At 43.0% G+C, this 26,330-nt stretch overlaps 1 protein-coding gene across 1 annotated transcript; it reads left to right on the top strand.

The window, feature by feature from the left end:
• The first annotated feature begins 541 nt into the window (after positions 1-541).
• On the top strand, positions 542-24,813 carry trim47 (tripartite motif containing 47). The gene is made up of 6 exons (XM_062973989.1): positions 542-1,244; positions 13,055-13,150; positions 15,331-15,561; positions 16,763-16,958; positions 19,981-20,055; positions 21,345-24,813. Exons 1-6 carry the CDS (start codon positions 609-611, stop codon positions 21,968-21,970), a joined length of 1,860 nt encoding a protein of 619 aa, XP_062830059.1. The 5' UTR covers positions 542-608; the 3' UTR covers positions 21,971-24,813.
• Positions 24,814-26,330: the final 1,517 nt, after the last annotated feature.

The raw sequence follows: 26,330 nt of genomic DNA, 5'->3' as shown, positions 1-26,330 counted from the left end.
CAAAATCAATCCTCCCCTCAACCCCACCAGTATTCAAATTTGGGCGTATCGGGTATTTGTGCCCAAATTGGTCCAGTGAATTTTTTTTCCCGTGTCAGGAGCAACCCGAGTTGTTTCTGGAGTGAGAGAATTGGCCGCCTGCAAGGACGTTACCCAGGGGAGGCTTCTCTCATGTCCCCGCATGGAGCTGGAGCTGATAGAGGGAGCTCATCCGCGCTCTCCCCGGGTGGGATTCGAACCTGGCAGCCTTCAGGTCAGCAACCCAACCTTCAAGTCACAAGGCTTTTCTCCCCTAGGCCACCGGAGGCTCCTGGTCCAGTGAATGAAAATACACCCTGCAGATCAGATATGTATGTACATGGGGATTCATAACAGTAGCAAAGTGACAGTTCTGAAGTAGCAACGAAAATAACGTCATGCTTGGGGGTCACCACAACATGAGGAGCTGTACTAAGGGGTATTAGAGTAGAGGCAGGCTGGGAGTCCTGCAGGCGGGAAGCCGGGCGGGCACGCCCCTGAGGATCCGCCCCTTGGGCCGAGGCGCGCCGGCCTGCCTGCCTGCCTTCCCTCCCTCTCTCCCTCCCTCCCTCCCTTCCCTCGGGTCCCCGATGGCGGATGGCTCTTCGTCCCCGGCGGCGGCGGCGGAGGGCCCGTTCGCGTGCCCGATCTGCCTGGACGCGCTGAAGGAACCGGTGACGGTGCCGTGCGGGCACAACTTCTGCCTGGGCTGCCTGGGCGCGCACCGGGCGGGGAAAGGGGCGGCCTCGCGCTGCCCGCTCTGCCAGGAGCCCTTCCCGCCCGGGCTGCAGCTCCGCAAGAACCACGCGCTGGCCGAGCTGCTCCTCCACCTCCGCCGCCCGCCCGCCCTGGAGCCCACGGGGAACGCCGAGGAGGCGGCGGCGGCGGCAGGGGAGGCTGCCTCTTCTCCGCCGCCGTCGGGGGTGCTGTGCGACTTCTGCCCGGAGGAGGAGGGCCGGGCGGCGGCGGCGCAGTCGTGCCTGGTGTGCCTGGCCTCCTTCTGCGCGGCGCACCTGCAGCCCCACCTGCGCAGCCCGGCCTTCCAGGGCCATCGCCTGGTGGCCCCCTCGCCGCGCCTGGAGGACCGCCTCTGCCGGCTGCACCTGCGCCCCCTCGAGGCCTTCTGCCGCAACGACGGCGCCTGCCTCTGCCTCCTCTGCAAGGCCGACCCCCAGCACCGCGGGCACCAGGCCGTCGCCCTCGAGGACGAGCGACAGCGCGCGCAGGTGAGCCCAGCCGGACGCCCCTTGCTGCAGGGGCTCTCGCTTGACAAAACGGGCATGGGCAAACTTCGGCCCTCCCTACAGGTGTTTTGGGCCTCAACGCCCACAATTCCTAACTGCCCGTTCTGTTCAACATCTTAGATGAAGGGCTCTTCAAGTTTGCAGATGACACCAAATTGGGAGGGATAGCCAATACTCCAGAAGACAGGAGCAGAATTCAAAACGATCTTAACAGATTATAGAGATGATGTGCCATGTATAAATATGTGAGGGGAAGTCATAGGGAGGAAAGAGCAAGCCTGACTTCTGTTGCCCTGGTGATTAGGACACGGAATAATGGCTTCAAACTACAGGAAAGAAAAGAGATTCCACCTGAACATCAGGAAGAACTTCCTCACCGTGAGGGCTGTTCAGGAGTGGAGCTCTCTGCCCCAGACTGTGGTGGAGGCAGGAGGCTCCTTCTCTGCAGGCTTTTAAGCAGAGGCTGGATGGCCATCTATCGGGGATGCTTTGAATGTGATTCTCCTGTTTCTTGGCAGGGGGTTGGACTAAATGGTCCACTTGGCCTCTTCCAACTTATGATTCTATGAGGGCCGAAGTTTGCCCATGCCTATATAAAGGGAATAACCTGTTGCCCAGTTCTGACAGTCTTTTTAGAACTAACCATCTTCACATGGTAGATGTGTTCTCTATTCATCTGTCCTGTGTATATCTAAGAAGATGTTTCCATGCCTATGACATGTAGATTGTTTCTCTAGCCTTCTCTAGCCTGGCTCTGTAATATAACTCAAAAGGGCCTGGAACTCAAAGTACTAAATGATACTGTTGTAGGCTCACTCACGTACTCACTCTTGGATGGAAACCAACAGAGCAGCCAAAGGGAGCATCTACACCAGTCTTCCCCAAACTGAGATCTTATAGAACAGTGGTTCCCAACCTTTTTTTGACCAGGGACCACTCTCCAACATTAGTACCAAAAGGGTTACGAATCAGTTTTTGGTCAACTTTAGATTTGGTTTGGTTATTTGGGGTGCTGATTCAAAAAACTGCATTGGACAGACCACATCAGCTCTAGTTTCTGATTCAGAACATATGCCATCCAGTAGTCGCCATCTTCTCACCCACAAAAATATATATTTAATCATCTAGAGCTGTTGTGGTCTATCCAATGCAATTTTCTGAATCAGCACCCAAATAACCCCAGGAACAGGCCTAATAACAAAGACAGAAAGGCACTTTCAGATGCCACATGGGACTGGCTCCACTCTGGGGCAGGGAGGAGGAGAAGCAGCAGTCAGGAGGCTTATTGTCATGTCTTTCATGGTTAGTCAGCCTCTCCCTTCCCAACATTCCTGTTGCCTGAGCACTATAAGGTTTTGTGACACCAGTCGCTCTCATTGTAACAGTGAGGCTGCGAACCATATTTTAGTTCTTGGGGACCACTGGTGGTCCATGGACCACAGGTTGGGATCCACTGTTCTAGAAGATCACAGCTTCTTAAACCTTTCCCACTCACAACCTTTTTCTGCCCTAGAAATTTGTAGGTGACCCCAAGTTTATCGGTATATAAAATTGATATAAACATTCAAAATTTGCTGCCCACAAATCAGTATTTCCACGGCTCACTCAGTGGGCTGCTTTTTCTTTATATGGGGTTACAGCAGCAAAGCCTACTGCATGTTCTTGCTAACCAATTGTGTCAATGGGTGGTGTTCAGGAACTTAGCACTGTTACCCAATCTTTTATGATCCCAACAGTTTAAGAAGCAGTGTTCTAGTTGTTTTGGCTGGCTGAATTTCTGAGAGTTGAACTACAAAACAGCTGGAAGGCCGAAGTTTGGGAATCACTGGTCTACACTGTAGAACAGTGGTTCTCAACCTGGGGTCCACAGGTGTTTTTGGCCTTCAGCTCCCAGAAATCCTAACAGCTGGTAAAATGGCTGGGGTTTCTAGGAGTTGTAGGCCAAAAACATCTGAGGACCCCAGGTTGATAACTACTGCTGTAGAATGAATGCTGCTTGATACCACTTTCACTACCATGGCTCCATGCTGTGGAATCATGGGAGCTGTGTAGCTTTGTGGGGTACCAACACTCTTTGGCAGAGAAGATTTTGCAAAACTACAGCTTTTGTGATTCCATAGCATTGAGCCATGGCAGTTGAAGTGGAGTCAGTCAAGCTGCATTCATCCTATAATGTTGATTCTGCATTGTAGAATGAATGCAGCTTGGCCTCAGTTTAACAGCTACACTGTTAGATGTGCTCAAAGCCTCCTTCCCAAATGCCTGACATTTCCTATTCTAGAAGCAGCCAGGAGGGAATTTGAAGCTTTGCACATGTATGGTCAGGGGCAAAGATTTCTGGTTAGAATTAAAAATTATATTTCATAAATATCTGTTTACATTCTAGCCTGCTCCCACAACTTTGTAACTGCACTGAAACACCAGTGGTTTTAACATTACTCTGTCCATGCATCTGGATAGATTGCTGTCCACGAAAGCTCATGCTAAATTTAATTAACTGACAGGGTGATGCTGGAACTCCCCTTCTCCTCATTATGCAGGACTTGGAAATGTTACTTCTGTTGGATTTTGGAAGTTGCAGTTCAAAGAGTAACTTTCCAAGCTCAGGAAGAATTACATGCCTGCAAGAGGAACCTGAGAATGAATAAGAGCTTTGTGGCAGAGCTGTGGACCAAATCCATGGTTTAGAGCTCTGGGTTTCAAATGAGTGCAGGAGACTGCAAATGTGATTTATAGAAAAAGTCAATCTTGATTACTCAGAAGCAAGTTCTGACAAAATCAGTGAGTCTGATTTCCTGACGAGATTGTGGGCAGTGCAGGGGAAAGGTATTGTATTGTTCTTTTGCCCTTTACTCTTTTCCCATAGAAGCCAACAGGGGATAATATGTTGTTGTTGTTGTTGTTGTTGTTGTTATTATTATTGTGTGCCTTCAAATTGGTTTCCCACTCATAGCAACCCTAGGTAAAGGTAAAGGTTTTCCCCTGACATTAAGTCTAGTCGTGTCTGACTCTGGGGGTTGGTTGGTTCTCATTTCCATTTCTAAGCTGAAGAGCTGGCGTTGTCCGTAGACACCTCCAAGGTCATGTGGCCGGCATGACTGCATGGAGCACTGCTACCTTCCTGCTGGAGCAGTACCTATTGATCTACTCATATTTGCAAGTTTTCAAACTGCTAGGTTGGCAGGAACTGAGGCTAACAGCAGGAGCTCACCCTGCTCCCCAGATTCAAACTGCCGACCTTTTGGTCCCATTTTTAGTATATGTTTAACCTGCTATGCCACTGTGCCACTGGGAGCTCCCTAAGCAACCCTAAGGAAACTCTAGTACAGAGTTTTCTTGGTAAAGGTTTTCAGAGGGGGCTTCCCTTTCTCTGAGGCTGAGAAAGTGTAACTTGCTAAAAGCCAAGTTACACTCTTTTCTTTCACAGTTTGAGTTTTCTTGTGCTGATTTGGAGGTTAATTGAGAGATGCAGTTACAGATCTTTTGCATTACTCATGGTCTTGCAGTCTTGGAGAAAACACATGCCTAAGATGGACTGAAAAGTTAGAGGTGTTTAGAAGTACATGCAGTACAGGATCTGGGGAGTTCAGATGTGGTGAAGACAAAATAATACAGATGCAAAATTGGAGAGGGAGCATAACTTCGTATCTTAAAAAAGCCACACTGGCCATGCTGGCTAGAGTCCAAAAAAGTAACTTTCTAAAAGCTGCAGTCCAAAAAAAGTAACTTTCCCAGGATTTTCATAGAAAGTATCAGGTTTGTTTCTCTAGTATCTTCAGTAAAGGGGAGCCAGCTTAGTACAACAGTCTGAGTGTTGGATTTAGGTCCCAGCTTAGCTACCGAAACTTACTGGGTGAACCTGGACAAGTCACAGTTTCTCTGCTTCAGAGGATAGTAATAGTAATCCGAAAAATTCTTGCCAATCAAAACCTAGGATAAAGGTTGTTCTAAGTCAGAGGTTATTGAAAGGACAGAACAACACAACTCTAGTCAAAATGACGTTTCTTGAAGGTGCTGAAAACCTGGGTTAGTGACAATCAGAAGAGCAGCATGGGTCGAGAGGAGCTTGACCTGACGACCAGCAGCTTCCTGGATCATGGGATGATGGGATGCACAACGAGGGAAAGTCAAGCGCCTTTGCAGAAGTATGGTTGGGAAGATAGATCGGAAAAGGAAAATCTGGATACGAGGGACCAGAAGAGTGGTTTAGGCACAAAATATAGCTAGCATGACTGGAAATAATCTTTGCAGAGAAGGAGGAGTCCTGAACTGAGGTGTGATGGGCTGTTGGCATGGCTGTATCTGGGGAATCCTAGGAATGCTCTGCCAAGGAATGTGTAGGACTGGGCTGGGAATGTGGATCAATGTGTAGATAATTGGATTACGGTATGTGCACTGTGAGCGATTTCACAGAGACCACGAAGTCTCATCTCAAGTCCACATGGCATGCCTTCTTAAGGCATGAAATCTCACCAAACGTGTCCAGTTTATCTTGAAGGGGCATCTTAATAGTAAAATGCAAATAAAACACGTACAATTGCTCAACGGCCAACATATGAATCAGTTCCAGCACTTTCTTAGTATGGAAGAAGATTAATTAGCATATTTCTTTCATTCTAAGACACCATCCTTTGTAAGACGCACACTAATTGCAATACCACCAACAGACACGTCTCTCTCTCTCTCTCCCTCCCCCATTGGAGGAGGGCGAATGTGGTCCCTATCTTCAAGAAGGGAAAAAAGAATGACCCAAACAATTACCGTCCGGTCAGCCTCACATCAATACCAGGCAAAATTCTGGAAAAGATCATCAAGGAAGTGGTCTGCGAACACTTAGAAACAAATGCGGTCATTGCTAATAGTCAACACGGATTTACCAAAAACAAGTCATGCCAGACTAATCTGATCTCTTTTTTCGATAGAGTTACGAGTTGGGTCGATACAGGGAATGCCGTGGATGTAGCGTACCTGGATTTCAGTAAGGCCTTCGACAAAGTCCCCCACGACCTTCTGGCAAACAAACTAGTAAAATGTGGGCTAGACAAAACTACGGTTAGGTGGATCTGTAATTGGCTAAGCGAACGAACCCAAAGGGTGCTCACCAATGCGTCGTCTTCATCATGGAAAGAAGTGACAAGTGGAGTGCCGCAGGGCTCCGTCCTGGGCCCGGTTCTGTTCAACATCTTTATTAACGACTTAGACGAAGGGTTAGAAGGCACGATCATCAAGTTTGCAGACGACACAAAACTGGGAGGGATAGCTAACACTCCAGAAGACAGGAGCAGAATTCAAAACGATCTTGACAGACTAGAGAGATGGGCCAAAACTAACAAAATGAAGTTCAACAGGGACAAATGCAAGATACTTCACTTCGGCAGAAAAAATGGAAATCAAAGATACAGAATGGGGGACGCCTGGCTTGACAGCAGTGTGTGCGAAAAAGACCTTGGAGTCCTCGTGGACAACAAGTTAAACATGAGCCAACAATGTGATGCAGCTGCTAAAAAAGCCAACGGGATTCTGGCCTGCATCAATAGGGGAATAGCGTCTAGGTCCAGGGAAGTTATGCTCCCCCTCTATTCTGCCTTGGTCAGACCACACCTGGAATACTGTGTCCAATTTTGGGCACCACAGTTGAAGGGAGATGTTGACAAGCTGGAAAGCGTCCAGAGGAGGGCGACTAAAATGATTAAGGGTCTGGAGAACAAGCCCTATGAGGAGCGGCTTAAAGAGCTGGGCATGTTTAGCCTGCAGAAGAGAAGGCTGAGAGGAGACATGATAGCCATGTACAAATATGTGAAGGGAAGTCATAGGGAAGAGGGAGCAAGCTTGTTTTCTGCTGCCCTGCAGACTAGGACACGGAACAATGGCTTCAAACTACAGGAAAGGAGATTCCACCTGAACATCAGGAAGAACTTCCTCACTGTGAGAGCTGTTCGACAGTGGAACTCTCTCCCCGGGGCTGTGGTGGAGGCTCCTTCCTTGGAGGCTTTTAAACAGAGGCTGGATGGCCATCTGTCGGGGGTGCTTTGAATGCGATTTCCTGCTTCTTAGTAGGGGGTTGGACTAGATGGCCCATGTGGTCTCTTCCAACTCTACTATTCTATGATTCTATGATTCTATGATTCTATCTCTCAAAGCTTCCATGATTCTAAGCCATACCCCATTTTTAGATCTGTTTATATGGGGGCGGGGGAGCACATCTTATAACACAATGTAACAAAATTTGAAACATTTTCTGTTCCTGGTTTCAAAGTATTTGTTAATACTGCCACAAACTATGTTGAATTGTTCGAGACTCTATGAGATATTATTTGAAAAACTGTAGCAAAGTATACCGCAGGATGTCCCGCAAAAAAAGGTTTTGCAGTTTAATAAACCTTTTCCATTTTTTCCATGATGGAACCAATTAGGAAATGACATATATAACCCAGGAACAAAAACTATGTTACATAGTGTAATTAATTGAAGAAAAACAGCATTGTGGGAACCATCACAGAGGTGTCTAAAATAGCCATGTTGATTTCTCAAAATCATGCTACTGCCTCCTCAAATTTGTCATTTTTCAGCTGCCCTCCTCTCCTGCTCAAAATAATCAGAAAATCCTTTGCAGGACTCCATACTACTATTACAGAGGAGGTTTTTCTCTCTCCCCTCCATTGGACCAGTCCAAAGGCAGACAGAAGTCAATTCCATTCTCGTAAAGTTATGTTTGTAAGGATAAGTTGCTGAAGAGCTGAAAATTAGATGGGGTGGCCCATTGGCTCCAGAGCATGCCTGTCCCCAGTCTAAAACTCAGTCAATATTCAGCTATTCTGAGTTGTCTCTTTATCAGTTCAAGGTCCCAAACACTTGCTGAATCAGCCGTGTATGTTACCAGAATCAAGGTATATGAGGCATTTCTTTTTATTTCTGTTATAGATATTAATGAATAAAGTATTACAAATTAAAAGACAGGATTTTAAAAGACAGTTCTTGTAAAAACAATGTAGGAAACCAAGTGCATTAGGAAGGTAAGTGGAAGCACTTTCAATTACATCTTTTTGAATTTTGAAACATGATGTAATATCTGAAACTTGGCACTGCAGTTTAGTTCTTGAATTACATGTAGGATTGCCAGAGTGAAAACCAAAGAAGGCTCCGATACCTTTCAATCTGGGAATCCTAAAGACCCTAGATTTAACAATGTTTATACCCTTCAATTATTTATTTTTAAATACAATAATTTCAGTGGAAGACGTTCAGTCAAAAGTGACTGAATACTGAGATGTCGAGTGATATGCGGGCATGAGTACATTATCCCTAAGCATAGTTTTGAGGGGTCTCCTTCCTCATCTTTCTGGCTTGGCAGAATGGAAGATGAGCTTTTTAAAAAAGAAAGGGGGTGTGAATCTTATTTGAGGTGTATAACCAGAGCAAAAGGTGTTTGGAAGGGATGTGAAGAACTGATTGGTGTCAGGGTTGCAGGGGATGAGGAGCAAGATGGAGGAGTCTTAAAAATTGCTTTCTATTGCACATAGAAAGCAATTGAAAGCTTTCACATTTCTGTTCTGAATAGAAAGTGTTGTTTTCTCTTTAAAATTGGAATGTTTTGCAATTTCTCAGTATTGCTGCCTGTAGTTGTGCAAAATTATAATTATGTCTCGATTTGCTGTTTTCTATATACATACTACAGATGCTATTATATGTTTACCTAACTCAGAATGTGCTAACCAGGGGAAAAGGGGGGGATTTATGTTCCATAACCATCAACAAGATGTTTCCAATGTAAAGACAAACATTTAGCTGAACTTTTGTCTGTTTTGGCTGCCAAAGTACACACATGAAAACAATCTGCTGCCTCTGGATTTGGGAAGGAGGCAAAAAACAAAAGTGTGGGGTGGGGAAAGAGTGAGATGAATTCCATCTGGTGTTAACAAGGCCTGTCCAGTTCCTGAACGGAGAGTCTTGGCTTCGGCGGGGTGCTGCACCAGGGGCTCATTCCTTCCCCTTGCAGCCCTTTCCCACAGTGGCTCAGACCGGCTCCTTTATTTCCTTTGGCTCCTGTCCCAGGATTCGTTCCTTGCTCTGTTAGTCTTTTGTGTTCCATTGAGGACCAGGCTTTTTTCCATCACTCCCCTTCCCAAATGGCACTGACTCACCTTCTGCATTTCCACCCACTCATTTTTAATTGAGCTGTCAGTTTCGATTTAGCTTATCCTAAGGTTAGTGAGTGACTTGGAAAACCCCTGTCTACAGAAAGTGAATTGTTCTGTGATCTTTTTAGCCAATTGCTGAACTGGGAGAAGCTTGTAAATAATGCTTGAACAATCAGAGTTAATGGAGCAAGACAAGGATGGGGTGTTGGGAAGTCGTTTCCGCACCAGGATCTAGTCTGCCCCACCCTTGCTGTAAAGACATAAGGGAGAGGGAAACTGAGTTGGTGATGTCTATCACATGTGGTCAGGGGGCAGCTAAGCAAAGTTGTGGCAAGGGAGGGATTGAATAATGATTAAAACAAGATGGAGTTTGACAACAGTAGGAAGGATGTTTGAAAGGGAGCTGATTGAAACATATGATATCTTCTCCAGATATTCAGAGTTAATATGCTTCCAAGAGAGGCCTGTGATGGAACATCCCTATGGCATATAGGGAATCTTCCGTTCCATATGCAATGCCAGTTCTATTGGCATTGCCTCCATAATGAGTTTTTTGTGTTCCATTGTCCAAGTATATAGCTCAAAACTCTGGAGAATTAATACCAGTCTGAATGGACACTACAAAATGTTGGAAATTACAACCTTCAAGCTTCCTCTAGTAATTTGTTAATCTATGAATCTGTTTGCTTACTGTTTATATATATATGTTCTGGTATGCAGCTTCTTTTGCTCTATGTTTCCTGAGAAGTTGTGGGAGCGGCTGCAGAACACATGATCTGATCTGAGACTGCTCAGACCTCAGACTCTATTTTAGTTTCTTCTTAGACTTTGGACTGCTAAGAGCAAACACTTTCTGTTGTTTGTAAAAAAGATGCCCTGTGTCATCTGCACAGAGATTATCTCAAAACATATCTGAAACTGAATTGATAAACTGTGTAGCTATGTTATGCTGAACACATGAAGCTGCGAGTAAACCAAACATGTTATTTTACCAAAGCCTACTTCATTTTTGTCTCTTGAGTGCATGATATAAAACAAGTTGTTTGATGGGAGAGTGGATATATATTTTTAGCACCAGGTAGCGCAGTGAATTAAACCGCTGAGCTGCTGAACTTTATGACCTAAAGGTCAGCGATTCGAATCCGGAGAGTGGGTGAGCTCCTGCTGTTAGCCTCAGCTTCTGCCAACCTAGCAGTTCAAAAACATGCAAATGTGAGTAGATCAATGGGTACTGCTCCGGCAGGAAGGTAAGGGTGCTCCATGCAGCCATGCCGGCCACATGACCTTGGGGATGTCTACGAATTGGACACAACTAGACTTAATGTCAGGGGAAAACCTTTACCTTTACCTAGATATATTTTGGGCACTGAAAAACACTTCTGAAACTGCTATTTTGTGCATTGGCATGATCTCTGTTTTCCTAACAAATCAGAGACAATAGGTTCAGTCTAACAACTGAAGACATTGCTTTGCATTTGGTCGTATACCATGTGAGAAGATTCTACTCAAACGGGTTTTTGACTCTTCTCTGAAAGATCAAACTTTTCGAACAAGTTATGATCTCCAAATGGTCGTGAATGTCATTTTCCAAAACAAAATTGGATGGACCAAGCATCTGGATGAGTGGTATATAAGGCAGGATGGGAAATGCGTAGCTCTGCAGATGTTACTAGCCTGAAGCTCCCTAGCATCTCCTACCACTGGCTTTGCAACCAGGGTTGCATTCAGTAACATTTGGTGGAGGAGCAGTGCTTAGTAACCTGGGCACTGTGTCTCCTTTCCTTCTGCCAAACAGCTATAAATAGTTTCCCAGTTCTCTTAGGAAGACAGAGCACCCTGTAGCTGATGAATGGAAAGGAATACATCTATTCATTACTTCTTCCCAGGAATAGTATGTTATCATTCCTGTTGGAAGGCCTTCCTGTGTGGCAAAAATAGATTATTTTTGGCTGTGTATCAAGGATTACTACATTTGGAAAAGTTAAAGACATTTTATGTATATGTTTTATTATTTTAGGGTGGGAATCATGAAGTCCTCCAGATGTTATTGGACTGCAGCTCCCAGCAGCCCTAGCCAGCATAGCGAATGGTAAGGAATGCTGGGAACTGTAGTCCAATTTCATGTGGAGGGCCACCTCTGACTTATTTTCATAGCAGTTTGAAAAGCATTTTGTGATGTATGTGCACATGCTTGGAAATAGTAGAAAGTTGTTGTCTTCTGATTTCCGGCAACCCTAAACCGATCATGGGATTTTCTTGGCGGATTTTCTTCAGAAGGGATCACGCTCTCAGCCCTCTAATGCTTGAGGTTTTGCTTGAGGTCACCCAGTGGGTTTCCACAGCCAAGCAGCAATTCTAACTCTGGTCTCTTGGTGTCCTCGTCCAACATTCAAACCATTATGCCATGCTATACCTGTTTTAGCGGGAGGTGTACTTGTGAATACTTCAGTTTTGTGGTTCTATGCACAGTGCCTTCAGCCCATGAAAAGCTGGATGCAAATACAACTAAATATTTTCTGAGTCTGCCACCATATAGATGTGACTATTCCAGCCACTCCCTTGTTATTGCTATTATTGCTATTAACTTATCAACTTTATTAATACTCTATTTTTATGCCAAAACTGGAACTCAAGGTGGCTTAACCAGTTGTTTCTTTTAAGTCTGTTGAATGCTAGGAGTAACTATTTTATTTTAAGCATGTGTGTGTTAGCAATTAGAAACACACATTCCCTACATTGGGAAAAGGAGTGGCTCCCTTCTGTTACTAAAATCTGTCATTCTATTATGTGCTCTGGGTTGCTTTACTGTTTAATCTCTTCTTCTCTTCCCTGGGCCTATTTTCCAGAGATCAGTGGGCTATTATGGTTTCCCCCGATAAGCGCTCTCCAAGGCACTCTAATTTCCTTGCTTTCTGATGTGGGCGAGGGTGTTGATATGGTCTGGGCTCTCTCTCTCTCTCTTTGATAATGCAATCATAGTTCCTTTCAGTACAGCCCTCTCTGTCTGATCTTTATCTTAGCCCAGCAGACTGCCTAAAGAGAATTTGGAGCTACATAACAACACTATGTTCCTTCTAGCAAGTTTCCATTTAGAATTCAAAATGTTAGATGATGGGGAAAGTAGGAAACACAATTTCCTTTACAAGGCCTGTAAGTAGTACCTTCAAGGCACCAGATCTTGTCTGATCTGGGAAGCTAGGCAGAGTCAGCCCTGGTAGGTATTTGGATGGGAGACCAAGTGTTATAAGCTATATTTCAGAAGCAGGAGTAGGCAAAAAGCAGTTCTCAGTATTCTTGCCTAAAAAATCCTTTGAATTAGGAAGAACTTCCTAACTGTGTGAGAGAGCTGTTTGGCAGTGGAACTCTCCCCCGGAGTGTGGTGGGGGCACCTTCTTGGAAGCTTTTAAGCAGAAGCTGGATGGTCATCTGTCGGCGGTGCTTTGAATGCGATTTCCAGCTTCTTAGCAGTGGGTTGGACTGCATGGCCCATGAGGTCTCTTCCAATTCTATGATTCTAATTATGAATTTTGCATCTTCACAGACACATTTTAATGGATGCCTGGTTACTTAAGCTATATCTGCACCAAACAGAACATCCCTTTATGTAAATGCAAATTATGATCTTAATTTCTCTCTTTCTCTTTTAATGAAAAGGCCCAGACACCAAAAATCTTGAGCAGTGTTGAGAGTCAGCTGGATGAACTTGGCGTCCTTATTGCCCAGACGAAGAGAACTGTCGACCTAATCAAAGTAAGATGGCTTAACTTTGATATCATCTCAAGTGTTAAAGCTGAATGTCGAATTTTTCCCCATGCAGTGTTTTCTTGTGTTGTTTTGACTTTTCAGAGACTTCCCTGGCGCAATCAAGATTTTGGGGTGTCCCCAAATTATTAGTGTTGTGAGGAGTTTTTTTTCGATGCCTGAAAGCAAAGAAAGAAAGTGCTGCTTCCTGTACACATTCTGTTCTGTAAATTCCTTATAGCAGAATAATATTGTTCTTCTCTTGGATTGTTCCACTTTAGGCTGCAGGCAGAGGATCATATGCTTAAATGTTCCATGATTGAAAGGGTAATTTCATTTCCGTAGAAAAGTAGCTGTCAGATTGTAAGAGTAAAAAGTTATATGTTGTCCCTTTTGACTTTACAGGGAAAGGCTTCAAAATTTCTGGAAACCTAATAAAAATAGAAAAACTGTTCTTATAATTGCATGCTTGATTAATGCTTTTTTCCAGTTTTTTGTAGTGGTATAATACAACATTAACTGCCAGAGCTTCACCCTATGATATTCTGGGATTTTTAGGGTAGTGTTGCAACGCAGCAGGAGTTACCTTGCCCTCAACGCCAACCAGAAATCCAAACAGAATTATAAAACAGTTTATTGATAAAAACACATATAAAAAGGGAAAATCACTATAGGAAAAGGGAAAGGCAAAATCCAAAAGATAATAAGAAAAAATAGTCATACAAACAATAAGCCAGACCAAACTGTCAATAGGAAAACAATCCAAAGGCAATAATCCAAACTGTTCAAAGCTGTTTCAAGGGAACAAAGTACAGAAATCTCAAAATCCAACATGAGAGCAAATCCAGAAAAACAAGGACCAAAACATGAACATGAACCCAAAAGCCAGACTATAAAAACCTTTTATCCTATGTATCCATAACCTTGGATCTTAAACTAGGACATGAACTGAAAACAAGACTTGAGATCCTCATTTGTTCAGTGATGTTGCCTGATCTAAAATCCCAATGGGATGCTCTTTGATTTAAGGGCTGCAAAACATGAAAGCATTTTTTGACCTTGAGGTTCCTTCCTCTGCACTTCTTTCTCACGGATTCTTTCAAATTCCCTGCGCTTGAGGTTCTTCCCCCTCAGAAGCTGCCTGGTATCTCTGTCTAAGCCAGCTGCTCCCTCAAATGAGCTATCTCTCAAGTCCTTATCATGGGTTGCTAAGCTCTTTGTGGGTGAAAGGTCCTCTCCCTGTCTGCTGGATTCCAAAACAGTTCCACTTTCAAACTCCATCTCACAGACAGCATCTTGCTCTGAAATCCCCTCCTTTTCCCCATCTAAAGAACCATCACTCTCTCAGGCTCTGAAACCCCAATCCTATCATCTTCATCTGGCTGAACCACAACATGTAGTGAGTTGATTTGAATTTCCATATACAGAATTTTGCCACTGTGCTTCAGGGATTGGATTGTAAGGTCCATAGCAGAAAATGTCAAGTATTTAATCAAACTTCCAATTCCAGGATTCTGTAGGATATGGAGGACCATGGCAATTAAAGTATTATTGACTCATGGTTAAAAGAGTCATGAGAAATCCTTCTCCATTTCAGTATTCGCTGGTTTCAGGTTCCTATTCAAAACTTACCCACGGTTGACATTAAGCCTTGTAGAGCCACAGTACTAACTACAGTTGACAGTATAAAGCAGAAATAGGCCAAATGTTATCCTTTGGCTGTTGTTGAACTAAAGACTCCTATCATCCTTCTCAATTGGAAACGCTGATTAGAACGGGGATTAGTGACAACTGCAGTCCAAAATGTGGTGGCAACTTCATTAGTAATGCGCTGAGTAACCTTTGCTTCCCTTATTGCAGTACTGAAAAATATATTCCCTTCCTTCTGTGGGCCAAAGACTTCCTTAGGCATCAATAGTAGGCTTTCCTCACTGCATGATGCATATAGGATTGGGATTTTTGTCAAGGTCATGGATTGGGAAGGAAGGATTAGATCTTTCCACTTTGTGCAATATAACTACCTATTGCTTCTGTTGCTATTGTTATTTAAAATATCTGCCTGTTGCCTAATGATGCTTAGCATGCTGTCTAGCCTGGAGTGGTGAATATTTCTCAAACGGAGGCCTCTGGAATAATTTTGACTGGTTCTCACCACTCTCCATTGGCATAAACCACCTCTATGTGTTTAGGGCACTGCTCAGAAAGAGAAGGAGAAAGTCAGCAAGCTCTTTGTTGAGACAGCCCGAGTCCTTGCAGCCTTCCAGAAGGAAGTCCTTGGGTTCATTGATGATGGTGAAAGAGCCATGTTGAGTGCAGCAGAAGAGGAGCTGGGGCAAAAGGAAGAGAGACATGCCATGTTGAATGAGTGCCGGCAGAATCTGGAAAAGGTCTCCAGCACAGATACCATCTCTTTCCTGCAGGTAGGTGCTCTGGGTAGTTCGCCAGTGAGGGAGGTCTGCCAGCAGAAAGCTCACCACGGGACAGTCAGCAAACATTACGCTCTTTGCCTAGTCTTGCCCTTCCCCCAGCTGGACAATAGTAGAAGAACAGGCACCACCCTGTTGCAGCTTCTCTCCCAGAAATAAATGCAGCAACAACAGGCAAGTTGCATTTTGCTATGATCAGAGGCTGCTGTCCTGCTCATAGTTTTGCTTAGAGCACACTGGTGGGTATCTCAAAGCACGATCATGCCCAAAAGCCATGGTGGCTGGCAGAGAATTCCAAGTGATTAGTATTTTCAACTTGTACTTAAAGTGAGTCATTTTAAGTGCAAGCTAAATATACTGCATACCTTCTTTAATACAAAGAGCAGCAGTACTGGCCCCGCCACCAAATATGAACACAACAAAAGCCATAATTAATCATAACTCTCTAATGAACATTCAAGTATATTCCCCCCTCTCTCTAACACAGCCCTAACCACTGTACTTCTTGGGTGCAGGGGCGAGAATAACTGAAATTTGGAAGGCAGTAACTGTGATTAAAGTTTTTCCATCCATCAGTGATCTCTCTTGAGACTGCTGTTTTTTTTTTCTTCCTCCTGCCTCAATCTCCTTCTTCTCTTCATGATGGGAAAACTTTGATCTCAGAAACCCAGGAATCACATTTTTCCTTCCTGGGGGTGATCCTGGGGGAAGTGTGTGTGTGTGTGTGTGTGTGAGAGAGAGAGAGAGGGGGGGGTTCATCTTTGTGGGAGCCATATGGGGAATAGCCAAGGGCGGCATTATGCTTTCCAGCTTTAACAGAAAAATTGTGTGAACATCTGCAAAAACTGTTCATGCAAAGAGAGGGAGTGTATTCTTCCTTTCATTGGGCTCCAGAGCTTCCTTCGCTTCCTTTAATAGTACTTAATCCTGCTGGGGTCTGCTAGGCAGTATGTCCTGTTCTGTTTCATTTGTAGTGGCTGGGAAAGTGGACTTCATAGGGAGGAGGCTCTCTTGGACTCCGCTCTGTTCTAAATGTAGATCCAGGAACTCTTTGTGCCAGCAGCTGTGCATCCCCTACCCCACACCCTCACTTTGGTATGTCTGTTTCCATATCATGAGGTGCTACAGGCATAGGCGGGTCTGTGGAATAAGTCCTGCTGTCAGTCGATCAACTGTATTCTCTTTTTTGATCCAGGAGTTCCAAGCACTGAAAATAGCTGCTGAGGAGAATAACTTCTCAAGTGCAAGCTTTCCAAAAGAACTGAGTTTTATCAAATCGAGCCAAGCTGTGTGCACCGTCAAGGAGTGGCTGGTGAACATTTGCAAGAACCAGTGGGACCTGCTTTCAGGGAAAGGAGCTGATGGAACCATTCCTTATGGGATGCCAGAAGGTTGGTAGCTGGGGAAATGCCATCCCTGTTTTCTACACAGAGTCAATTGCCATCTTGTGACACCAGCAGTGATGGTCCCCTTGACCTTCCTGATGGTTTTGACTGCAGCTCCACAAAACCTTTACCAGATCCTAAGATGCCTAGTAAATGATAGGATCCCATCTGTCCATATAACTCTACATTTCTAGTTGCTTTCCCAAACTCCCTGACTGAATGGATTAGATGTAACAAGACACATGGCTTCTTCTCTTTTCATCCAGTTCTTAAGGGGTACATCTATACTGTAGAACTAATGCAGTTTGACACCACATCAATTGCTGGGCTCAATATTGTGGAATCATGGGAGTTGTGGTTTGGTGAGGCACCAGCTTTCTTTGACAGAGAAGGCTGAAGACCATGTAAAAGTACAACTCTCATGATTCTATAGCATTGAGCCCTAGCAGAATAAGTGTTGTGAAACTGCATTATTAGATGCCCTCAAAGCCTTCTTTTCAAATTTTCTCTTTGCTCTTTCCTCCCTAGTGCAGTGCTTCTTGAGCTATCTGATGTGAGGAATTTAATATTTTTTTCAGTGTGCCAAGGACCAGTACTGTGTTTGTGCTCAGTGGCTGCCTTTTTCTTTTGGCTGTAAAATCCCCAGGGACAGACAGCTGATGGGTTGCTGTGAGTTTTTCACACTGTATGGTCATACTCCAGTAGCATTCTCTTCTGACATTTTGCCTACATCTGTGGCAAGCATCCCAGGGGTTTGTTGAGAGGTCTATTGACAGCTGATGGCTTGTGAACTGACAAGTCTTTGGAACGCCACTTTGAGTACCATTGTCCTAGTTCAACTCCTTTTATTTTTGTATAGTGCCATGTACATTGGATGGTGCTATAGTACAGAATAGGTAAAATGAGGCTGAATAGAAAAAGAAGCCTTATTTGCATTCACCACACATGCATAGATGTTCATTTGCATTACCATTTTTTAGAAATTTGCTGTAGTTTTGTTTTTGCAATGCAGATTTTAGAGCATTAAAACTACTGAGGACTCGGCACATCAGGTTGGCATCTAGGTTTTAGGCTACAAGTCCTATCATTCCTCACCATTAGCCATGCTGGTGAGGGCTGATGAGAGTTTGAACAGTGGAGAAAGCACAGCTGCAGTTGCTCCTCCCAATATATGTGATTGGATGTCAATTTTTACACCTCCGGTGTTTTATAAGGAGTATACTGCATTTTTCAGGTTGGTATTTGTGACTCATAAGTGGATGCGAAGTTCCAGTAGCCTCAAAGGGAAAAGGAAAAGGCATTGCAAGCTATACAACCCACATATAAAAGCACTAGAAAAGAGAACAGCTGCTTTAAAATTGCATAATAACAAGTTTCTAATTTGGCCTCAAACTTCTGGGCCTTGTGCCTTACGCTTGAGGTTTTTAGGAGGTTTCCATAATGACTCAAATAAATCAGTAGGCAACAAACAGACATCACCGGGTGTGGCCAGCGGTGGTTTGGAGAAGCTTGAAATATAGCCTTGCCTGTCAGAACACAGGGAAAGACGTCTCTAAGCGACAGGCTTTAGTTTCAAGACTTCCTGTCCTGCCAGAACTAGAACTGATGTTGCTGGCTCCATTGCAAGGGGAGGCAGCTGGCGCGCCCTAGCATCTATTTGCATGGTTTAAAATTCCCAGCTATTTGCATTTACCCTGTACAGCTCTACAGAACCTTAAATCATGTTGCTCCTTATGCTATTTGGCCAGTATGGCTGTGCTTTCTATTAACTAGGACCATTCCCCATCACCTTCAACAGTTCCTCAAATAAACCATCACAGTAGAATGGATGGCTCTGGCTGAAGCAGGTTTGGCATTTATTCTCTTTTGCCTGCCTTAGATCTTTATTGTCGCTCCCAATTGCCTTTGTGACCTTGCGTCAATCCTCTGTGGGCAGTGTTGCAATACAGGCAGTACTCACAGGTTTGAAGGGCTTGAACGATTTCACTGGCAAGGACAGCAGCGTTTCTGCTCTCCCTTTTCCCAATTCTTTCCAAGTTCAACTGTATTGTAATCCTCACAGTAGCTGCAGGACAGTGAATGGATAATTCCAGGAGCATAATGTTGCCAGCTCCCCCTTAACACACATGACAGACAATGGCACAACTGTATGGATACTTGACTTCTTGAGGCTGTGACTGTAGGAACAGCCATGGGGAGCACCTACACTTCCAACATTTGCTTTTACACTGCTAAATATTTCCTGAATGCTCAGCAAGTGCAAGGGCCCATTCGTACTACATGGTTACAGCACTATCTTCCTGTCATGGTTGCATGCTGTGGAATCTGGGGTGTGCAGTTTGGACAGAGGCACCGGAGGGGCTGCCTGGCTGAGGATGCCAAAAACTCCCCCTCAACTGTACATCTCAGGATTCCATAGGATATTGCCATGGCTATTAAAGTGGAATGATACCACCATTGTTCTGTAGTATGAATAGGCCAAAGGATAACTGCTCCCACTGCTTCCAGGTTATGGTTTCCTCCTCCCACAGTCATTCTTGCAATGTCCAAACTTGAGGAAAAGCATGAGAACCATGAAAAGTGAACACCCGCTGTCCACACATACACACACAGAAACATGAAGAAAGGTGAGCAGAAAGGAAAATAGCACTTTGCAGACCCAGGGGGAAGGTTTCCTTCTCCAACAGCTCCATAAAATACACATTTCTATATTTACATCTGTCAATTTTTAGATTAGGACAAGACCACAATAAAGACAAGAGCAGTCCTTTTTGCTGACTTTAGAGCTGCATAATAGATTAGATTCTTGGATCCTGGGAAACCACCCACTGGGGTTATTCTGTTGTGATTTCATTGTTTAAAATCTTCAGTACAGAAGTCCTGCTGCTACTGCAAACAGCTGGAGCGTAGGTTAAAAGGGATGATGTGCCACCAGGTGGTTGTCTGGAATATTGTGTGTTCTTTGATTGCCTCAGTTTTGCAGTCTAGGGTGCTGGTGAAACTTTATGACAAATGCCTCTCTTTACAGTGACTATGGGGAGCCCGATTGCTGAAAAAAACACCAACCCTGCCTCTCTGGAATCGCGAGATTATTTTCTTAAATGTAAGACAATTTTTATGTGTTGTCCTCTTTGGCTTTTCTTTCCTTTTGTCAACAGGCCAATTTTGGCCAGTGTTCAGTATAGTGCACAAATGTGGTTCCCACCAGGAAGCTGGCAGAAAAGCCAATAAAAGATGAAAATTGTAGACACAATGCAAGTAAAAATAAATCCTTTTAAGTTACATGACCAAAATGTGAATGTTAAGCTCATGATGTAGTCTTTCCCCATTTAAATCAATAGAACTGAAAAGTGCTTAATTTTGGCTGCATTTGATGGCCAGTATGGGACAATAGTTTGGGTGTTAGACTTAGGACTCTGGGAAAGCAGGGTTCAGATCCCTTCTGGGACACTGAAACCCAGTGAGTGACCTTAGGTAAATCACACTTGCTCAGTCTCAGAGGAAAGCATTGGCAACCCCCCTCTCTGAACAAATCTTGTGAAGTAAAAAAAAAAAACCCCTATGATATGATCTTAGGGCTGCCATAAGTTGGAAACAACTTGAAAACACACACAACATTCTTAGTGGCCATTACATTTCATGATAGAAAAGTTATATAAGAAAAAGCTCAATTCAGCTGATTGATCTTTTGGTCCAGCATAGGTAATATACTTTGCAGGCACTGTGGCTGCATGACCTTGGATCAGACAGGTCTCTTCCAGATCCACCTTACATGATTATAAGGATATAGTGTGTAGAAAGAGAGATGAAGACAGCCATGTAAACTGCCTTGGGCAAATGAAGGCAAAGTATACATTTAACTAATACAGGTTGAGTATCTATTTCCTGAAATGCTAGAGACCACAAACATTTTGCCTTTTAGAGGGGGCTATTTTTTCTGAGAATCCTCAAAATCTGCTTCAGAAGATGATGGTGTGGAAAGAGTGGAAAAGGATCTTTGCTGATCTCTATTCATAACATTAATTTATATCCCTGTTACGTCTGGTGATGCTCTTTTAAGCTGCATCAGCACATTTTCTGACCAAGGTCAGAGCAACACAAACTTTCAGTCTCTCTCCTTTGTTCAGTGCACATGTAAGCATACATGCATATTTAATTATGAAAAAGCAAAACAAAAACAGTAGCCTTACCAGTACCACTTTTTGCAACCTATATTTTGGTTAGAGTTTTCCAGCAATAGAAATAAACAGCAGTAAAATGCAAAATTCCCTAAATGCTTGAGTTAAGGTGCTAAGGCTTTCTGTCATGTTTTGTTGTCCTGAATAAAAATGAAATCATACATGTGGCTTTGATAATAATCCCTCCTTTTTTACAACCTCCCTTTCCATGCAGTTGCTTTTATCATAGATTTGGACAGTGATACAGCTGATAAATTTCTCCAGCTCTTTGGCACCAAGGGGGCCAAGCGTGTGTTGAATCCCATTGGCTACCCTGAGAACTCCACCAGGTTCATTAACTGTGAGCAGGTGCTGGGTGAGAACATCATGAACCGGGGCAACTACTATTGGGAAGTGGAGATCATCGATGGCTGGGTGAGCATCGGGGTCATCACAGAAGACTTCAACCCCCAGGAGCCATATGATAGAGGTCGCCTGGGCAGGAATGAGAAGTCCTGCTGTCTGCAGTGGAACGGGCAGAACTACGTTGCCTGGTTTGGGGGTTTTGACTGTGTGATACAACAGCCTTTCTTCCACACCATTGGCGTGTTCTTGGAGTACTCTGAGAAGGCGCTGACTTTCTTTGGAGTCAAGGATGCCAAGATGACCTGTCTGCAACAGTTCAAAGTTGCTCGCTTCAAAAAGGGCCATTTTGACCCCTTCCAGAATAAGATCAACCACCAGTTTCCTACTTTCTTTTCTCACAATCTCAAGCCAGCATTTTTTCTTGAAAGTGTAGATGCCCACATGCAACTGGGACCTTTAAAGAAAGACTGTGTTTCTGTGCTGAAACGACGTTAATTTGTTTACTGTATGGGAGTGAAGACACAATTCAGGAAAGGCTAACCTGAAGCCTTTTTAGTGGCACTATGGCACCTCACTGATTTAGGATTAAAAGCCTCTGTCATTCTTATCTCTGTCACTACCACATGAAAGGCATTTGCTGATATCACTTTTCCTTCTGAGTTTTCATCAGGATAGCACTTCTTAGGGCTTCTGCCTCCTGGGTTTAATCTAGAAGGCCCTAAACTTGTTTTCCTTTCACGTATTTTGAATTGCTGCACTTATCTTATTGTATAAATCTGCTGGTGCCACTAAAAGCAGCAGACACCTACATTGGGAATAAACACACCAAACTAGAGAATAACCCTTGATCCAAAATAGCCAGAATTAGTGCCAATGTCTATATTCCTGTAAAACTTGGTGGAAAAGATAGTGAGGATAATTATGGGGAAATGACCTAGTCATTCATGCCTCCCTATAGAAATATATTGAATTAGATTATTCTCTCCATGAAAAAAGATTGAGGGATTGAGATTGAGTAGAGTACTGGATGACATGTTGTATCAGCCTGCTCCAACATAGTGCCCTTCAAATATGTTTAATGCACCTCCAAGTTAACAGGATATTTATGGGAGATGAAGTCCAATATATCTGGAGGGCAGCAGCTTTGGGAAGAGTGTGTTTTGTAAAATGATCCTGGAGACTCTTGTTAATAGTAGGGTGTTTTCTGCTTTCTGTTCCTGAAGCTAATTCTTTTCTTGATTTCATTTTGGACAGCCAGCTCAAGCTGCCAACTATCCACTAACAACAGGTCTATTATTCTTGTTTTAGATGTGGTAGATATTCAAACATTCCTCTAGTTCTGTCTACCTGGGGTTGTAGTTACAAATTACCACACACAATTGCAACTTGCTAGTTGCAGTTGTAAGCAATTTTCTAATCATGATGGTGCAAAAAGCCACATGTTTAAAGTGGACAGTAAGGTGAACTTAGATCAGAGTTTACCTATGTGGCAGATCACTGCTTGTTTTTAAATCTCATTAGATAAGATGGGAGTTGTGCTGAGAAAAGAGTACAGCCCTCTCTCTGACAGCTTAAATGTAAACAAATAAAATTACTGGGCACAAAGCAATTGTGACATAGTTCAGCCATTATTTTACTTTATTAGTTACTACACTTCATACTTTTGTGTTGTATTCACAGTAGCAAGGTGGATGTGATGGTAGATTCAGACTAGATTCTTAGATACCAGCCTAAATAAAAGTGAAATTGAGCACCTATGAATTGTAGTATCTTTAGAATATGTCGTAACACAACATTGATGTGTTTCTTAGTGATGCTTAAAAAGTGGCAGAAAAAACTGTCTGGGCTTGATATTCTAATATATTAATTACTGTAAATTGGAGTGAAAGCAGGAAGATGTACTGCTTGAGTTGTACTCTCCAGTTACTTTCTTGCTGAGTTCTTAAACAATAGATCTTATATTTTTAAGGCTAAAATGAAAGCCATAGTGAGCGACTCTTGAGAACAGGTCCATGAAAAGGAAATGGGGAGATTTGAAGCAGATTACAAAGGTTTGAATTTCCATTTCTCAGGTTATGATTTCACCACATGGTGCCTTTCAGGTGTATGTTGGATGACAATTTCTGTAATAATCAGTGGCTATGCTGATTGGGGATAATGGGACTTCTAGTTCAGGCATCTAGTAAATGTTCCAAATTGTGAAAAAACTGAACTTTAAAATCAATATTTTCCAGCAGATCACATCTACCAACTCCTCCTAGGAAAATGATACTATAAACAATATTGCACCGAACATAAATCTAGTCCTGTTAAGCATATTCAGATTTTTTGGGGTGGGTGGTGAGGATGGAGACAAATCTAACTTGCCTTCTAGGCTGCAGTAGCAAAAAAGGTTTCTAGTCAGGTAATTTGAGTTAACCTGTGAGAAGTTACAAACTTCTGTGGGCATTAAGAAGTAAAGTTAAACCTAGTTTAATCTGTTCTGTTTTTGGATATGAAATGGTAGTAGAATTGATGATCCACTGGATATCTTTCTTCTCCAGGATATAAAATGGTTAGTTTGATGCATAATTTGTGTTACATTTGGTTTATAAGTGTACAGTTGTAACATATTCCAGGTTGTTACACTTAATATAAATTTCCGTTCCAGGAAGAGGAAAATAATTAGCCTGGAGGCACTTGTTTTTAATTCGAAGATTTCTCTTCATGTATTTCTTGCAGAAATAAAAACGTAATGCTGGTGTACTTCATTAATGCCGATTCACCACTGATGCTGGTGTACTCCAGGGATTCAGTATTATTTTTGAAGGAGTTCATTCAAGTTTCCTATTTTGTCTACCTCCCAAGGCTTGGTCTTCAAACAAAATAGACTATCGCATATTTATACATAATGAATAGTATTATTAATGAGGTTAATGGTGTGTGTTCACTTGTTTTTGCTGTCTGGGTTTTATTCAGATTTTCCTGGCTATCAGCAAGAAACAGTGGTCACCACAGTTAGTTTTTAAAACTTTCATCAGTGAATTAAACAGTAACACAATTGTTACTGAGTTGACTACTATGCTAGTAGTGTTGTGATATTTAAACAAGCCTTTGTGGATAAACTGGAATGATCATTTGTTCACACTGAACAAACTGGCTGTATTCGTTATTTTTTCTACTCAATTGGCTGAATACAGTGTTTGTTTCTTTATACAGTGTTGGGCAATTATTACTTTTCCATATTTTGGAGTGTTACTAACCCATTTGCTTTGGGGATTTCCAACTCAAAACTTACAGTTCTATAATCTGAAGTGTGTGAGGAAATTTAGTTTCTATTAAACAATATGCAACTACAATCCTGATGTGTCTATTGTTCTTTCCACTCTGCTTTATGCTTGTTCTGTAATATGTAATGGGGCAGATGTGTCTTTAAGGAGGGTGAGTTTTGAGGGAGGTCGAGATAGTATGGAGAGATTTCTTAGAAAGGGAAGCATGGGACTTATTTTGCTTTAAACCCATTGAAGAGATCAGGGAAATATGGGTGGGGAAATCTCAATGGATTGTCAAATTGGGAACAAATGCAGGAATTTTATGTGAATATGAATTCACTACATTTTATATACAGTCATCCCTAAAGTGTTTGTGGTAGGGAGGAGCAAATCCTCTAAATGTGAAAATAGGAAAAATGAAAAAATCCACTGTTTGTTTTACCTGAGAGAATACTTCTCTGGGAATCTCTAGACCAGGACTTCTTAACATGTGGCCCCTGGCCCCAAATAGGATCTCCTTAGCTCATTGATGGGGTCCCAAAATTGATAACTGTAAGTTTTCTGAATATTTGAGACATTACACAAACCTGTTTTGCTGTTTACAGTGGACTCTGCAGAAGATGCTTCAGCTGTGGCTCATAAGAAAAATCAGCCTGTTTAGCACACCTTACAAATGCAGATTTGTTATCAGTAAATGTTTGATTTGTGTACCTATTTTATATATGCAGGTGACGTAAAACTTTCTTGGGTGAAAAGGAGTCACAAATGGAAAATAATTTAAGAAGATCTGCTCTAGATCCTTCAGCATGGCAGTGGCCAACTCCCAGCAGAAACTAATCATAGAATAACCCTAGCCTAGAGAATCCTAGTGGGAACATTTTAATCAAATCTGTAAGTCAAACTTGCAAATGTGGAGGACCAACTGTACTCCCTTTCTGAAGAGAACATTCAAAGTTGTTTTAGTTTAAAAAGAATAGCTTGCAGGCAGGGAGACGGCTTAAAAAAGAAGAAAATGCTAATGAAGAGAATAATTGTACAATGTGGAGATCAAAAGCACAAGCCAAGTCAATAGAAAGGTCACAAAGGGATGAGTCTTTTTCAGGGAAGGCCCCAAATAGCTCTCTGGGTGGAGTAGGACTGGGCAAGAGCTAAGGCAGTAAGAACAAATTTATGATGCCTTTAGGACTTACTGTTGTTCTTTTAGTAATTCCTGGTTATCTGGCTCACTCATTCAGGCTTAAACTAGAACATTTCCCTTCAGGATGCTAAATCACTTATGAATACAGTGCTGCAACCATTCTTAAGATCATGGAGGACAGAAACATACGGGTCCAAACCTATTTTGAAGTTTCTTTATGACAAACTTTCTTACACCACTTCTATTCTCCCAAACAGGGCTGGGCAGCTCCATCATGGCTGGAAACGAGTCCAGTTGTGGATATACATGCAGTTCTTGCTTACCGCTTCTTAATTTGGACCAAGGCCCTGGAAAAATGAGTGTTTTATCCACATCTGGGCCAGCTAGGGAATTTCTTCCCAAAACACCATAGTATAACTACAACAAATTTAGAGCTGTGGCAAAAATAGCACGAGAAGCCACAGAC

Source organism: Anolis carolinensis, chromosome 2 (genome assembly GCF_035594765.1).
Source record: "Anolis carolinensis isolate JA03-04 chromosome 2, rAnoCar3.1.pri, whole genome shotgun sequence".
Classification (NCBI taxonomy): Eukaryota; Metazoa; Chordata; class Lepidosauria; order Squamata; family Dactyloidae; genus Anolis; species Anolis carolinensis.
This window is presented reverse-complemented; position numbering and strand designations above follow the sequence as displayed.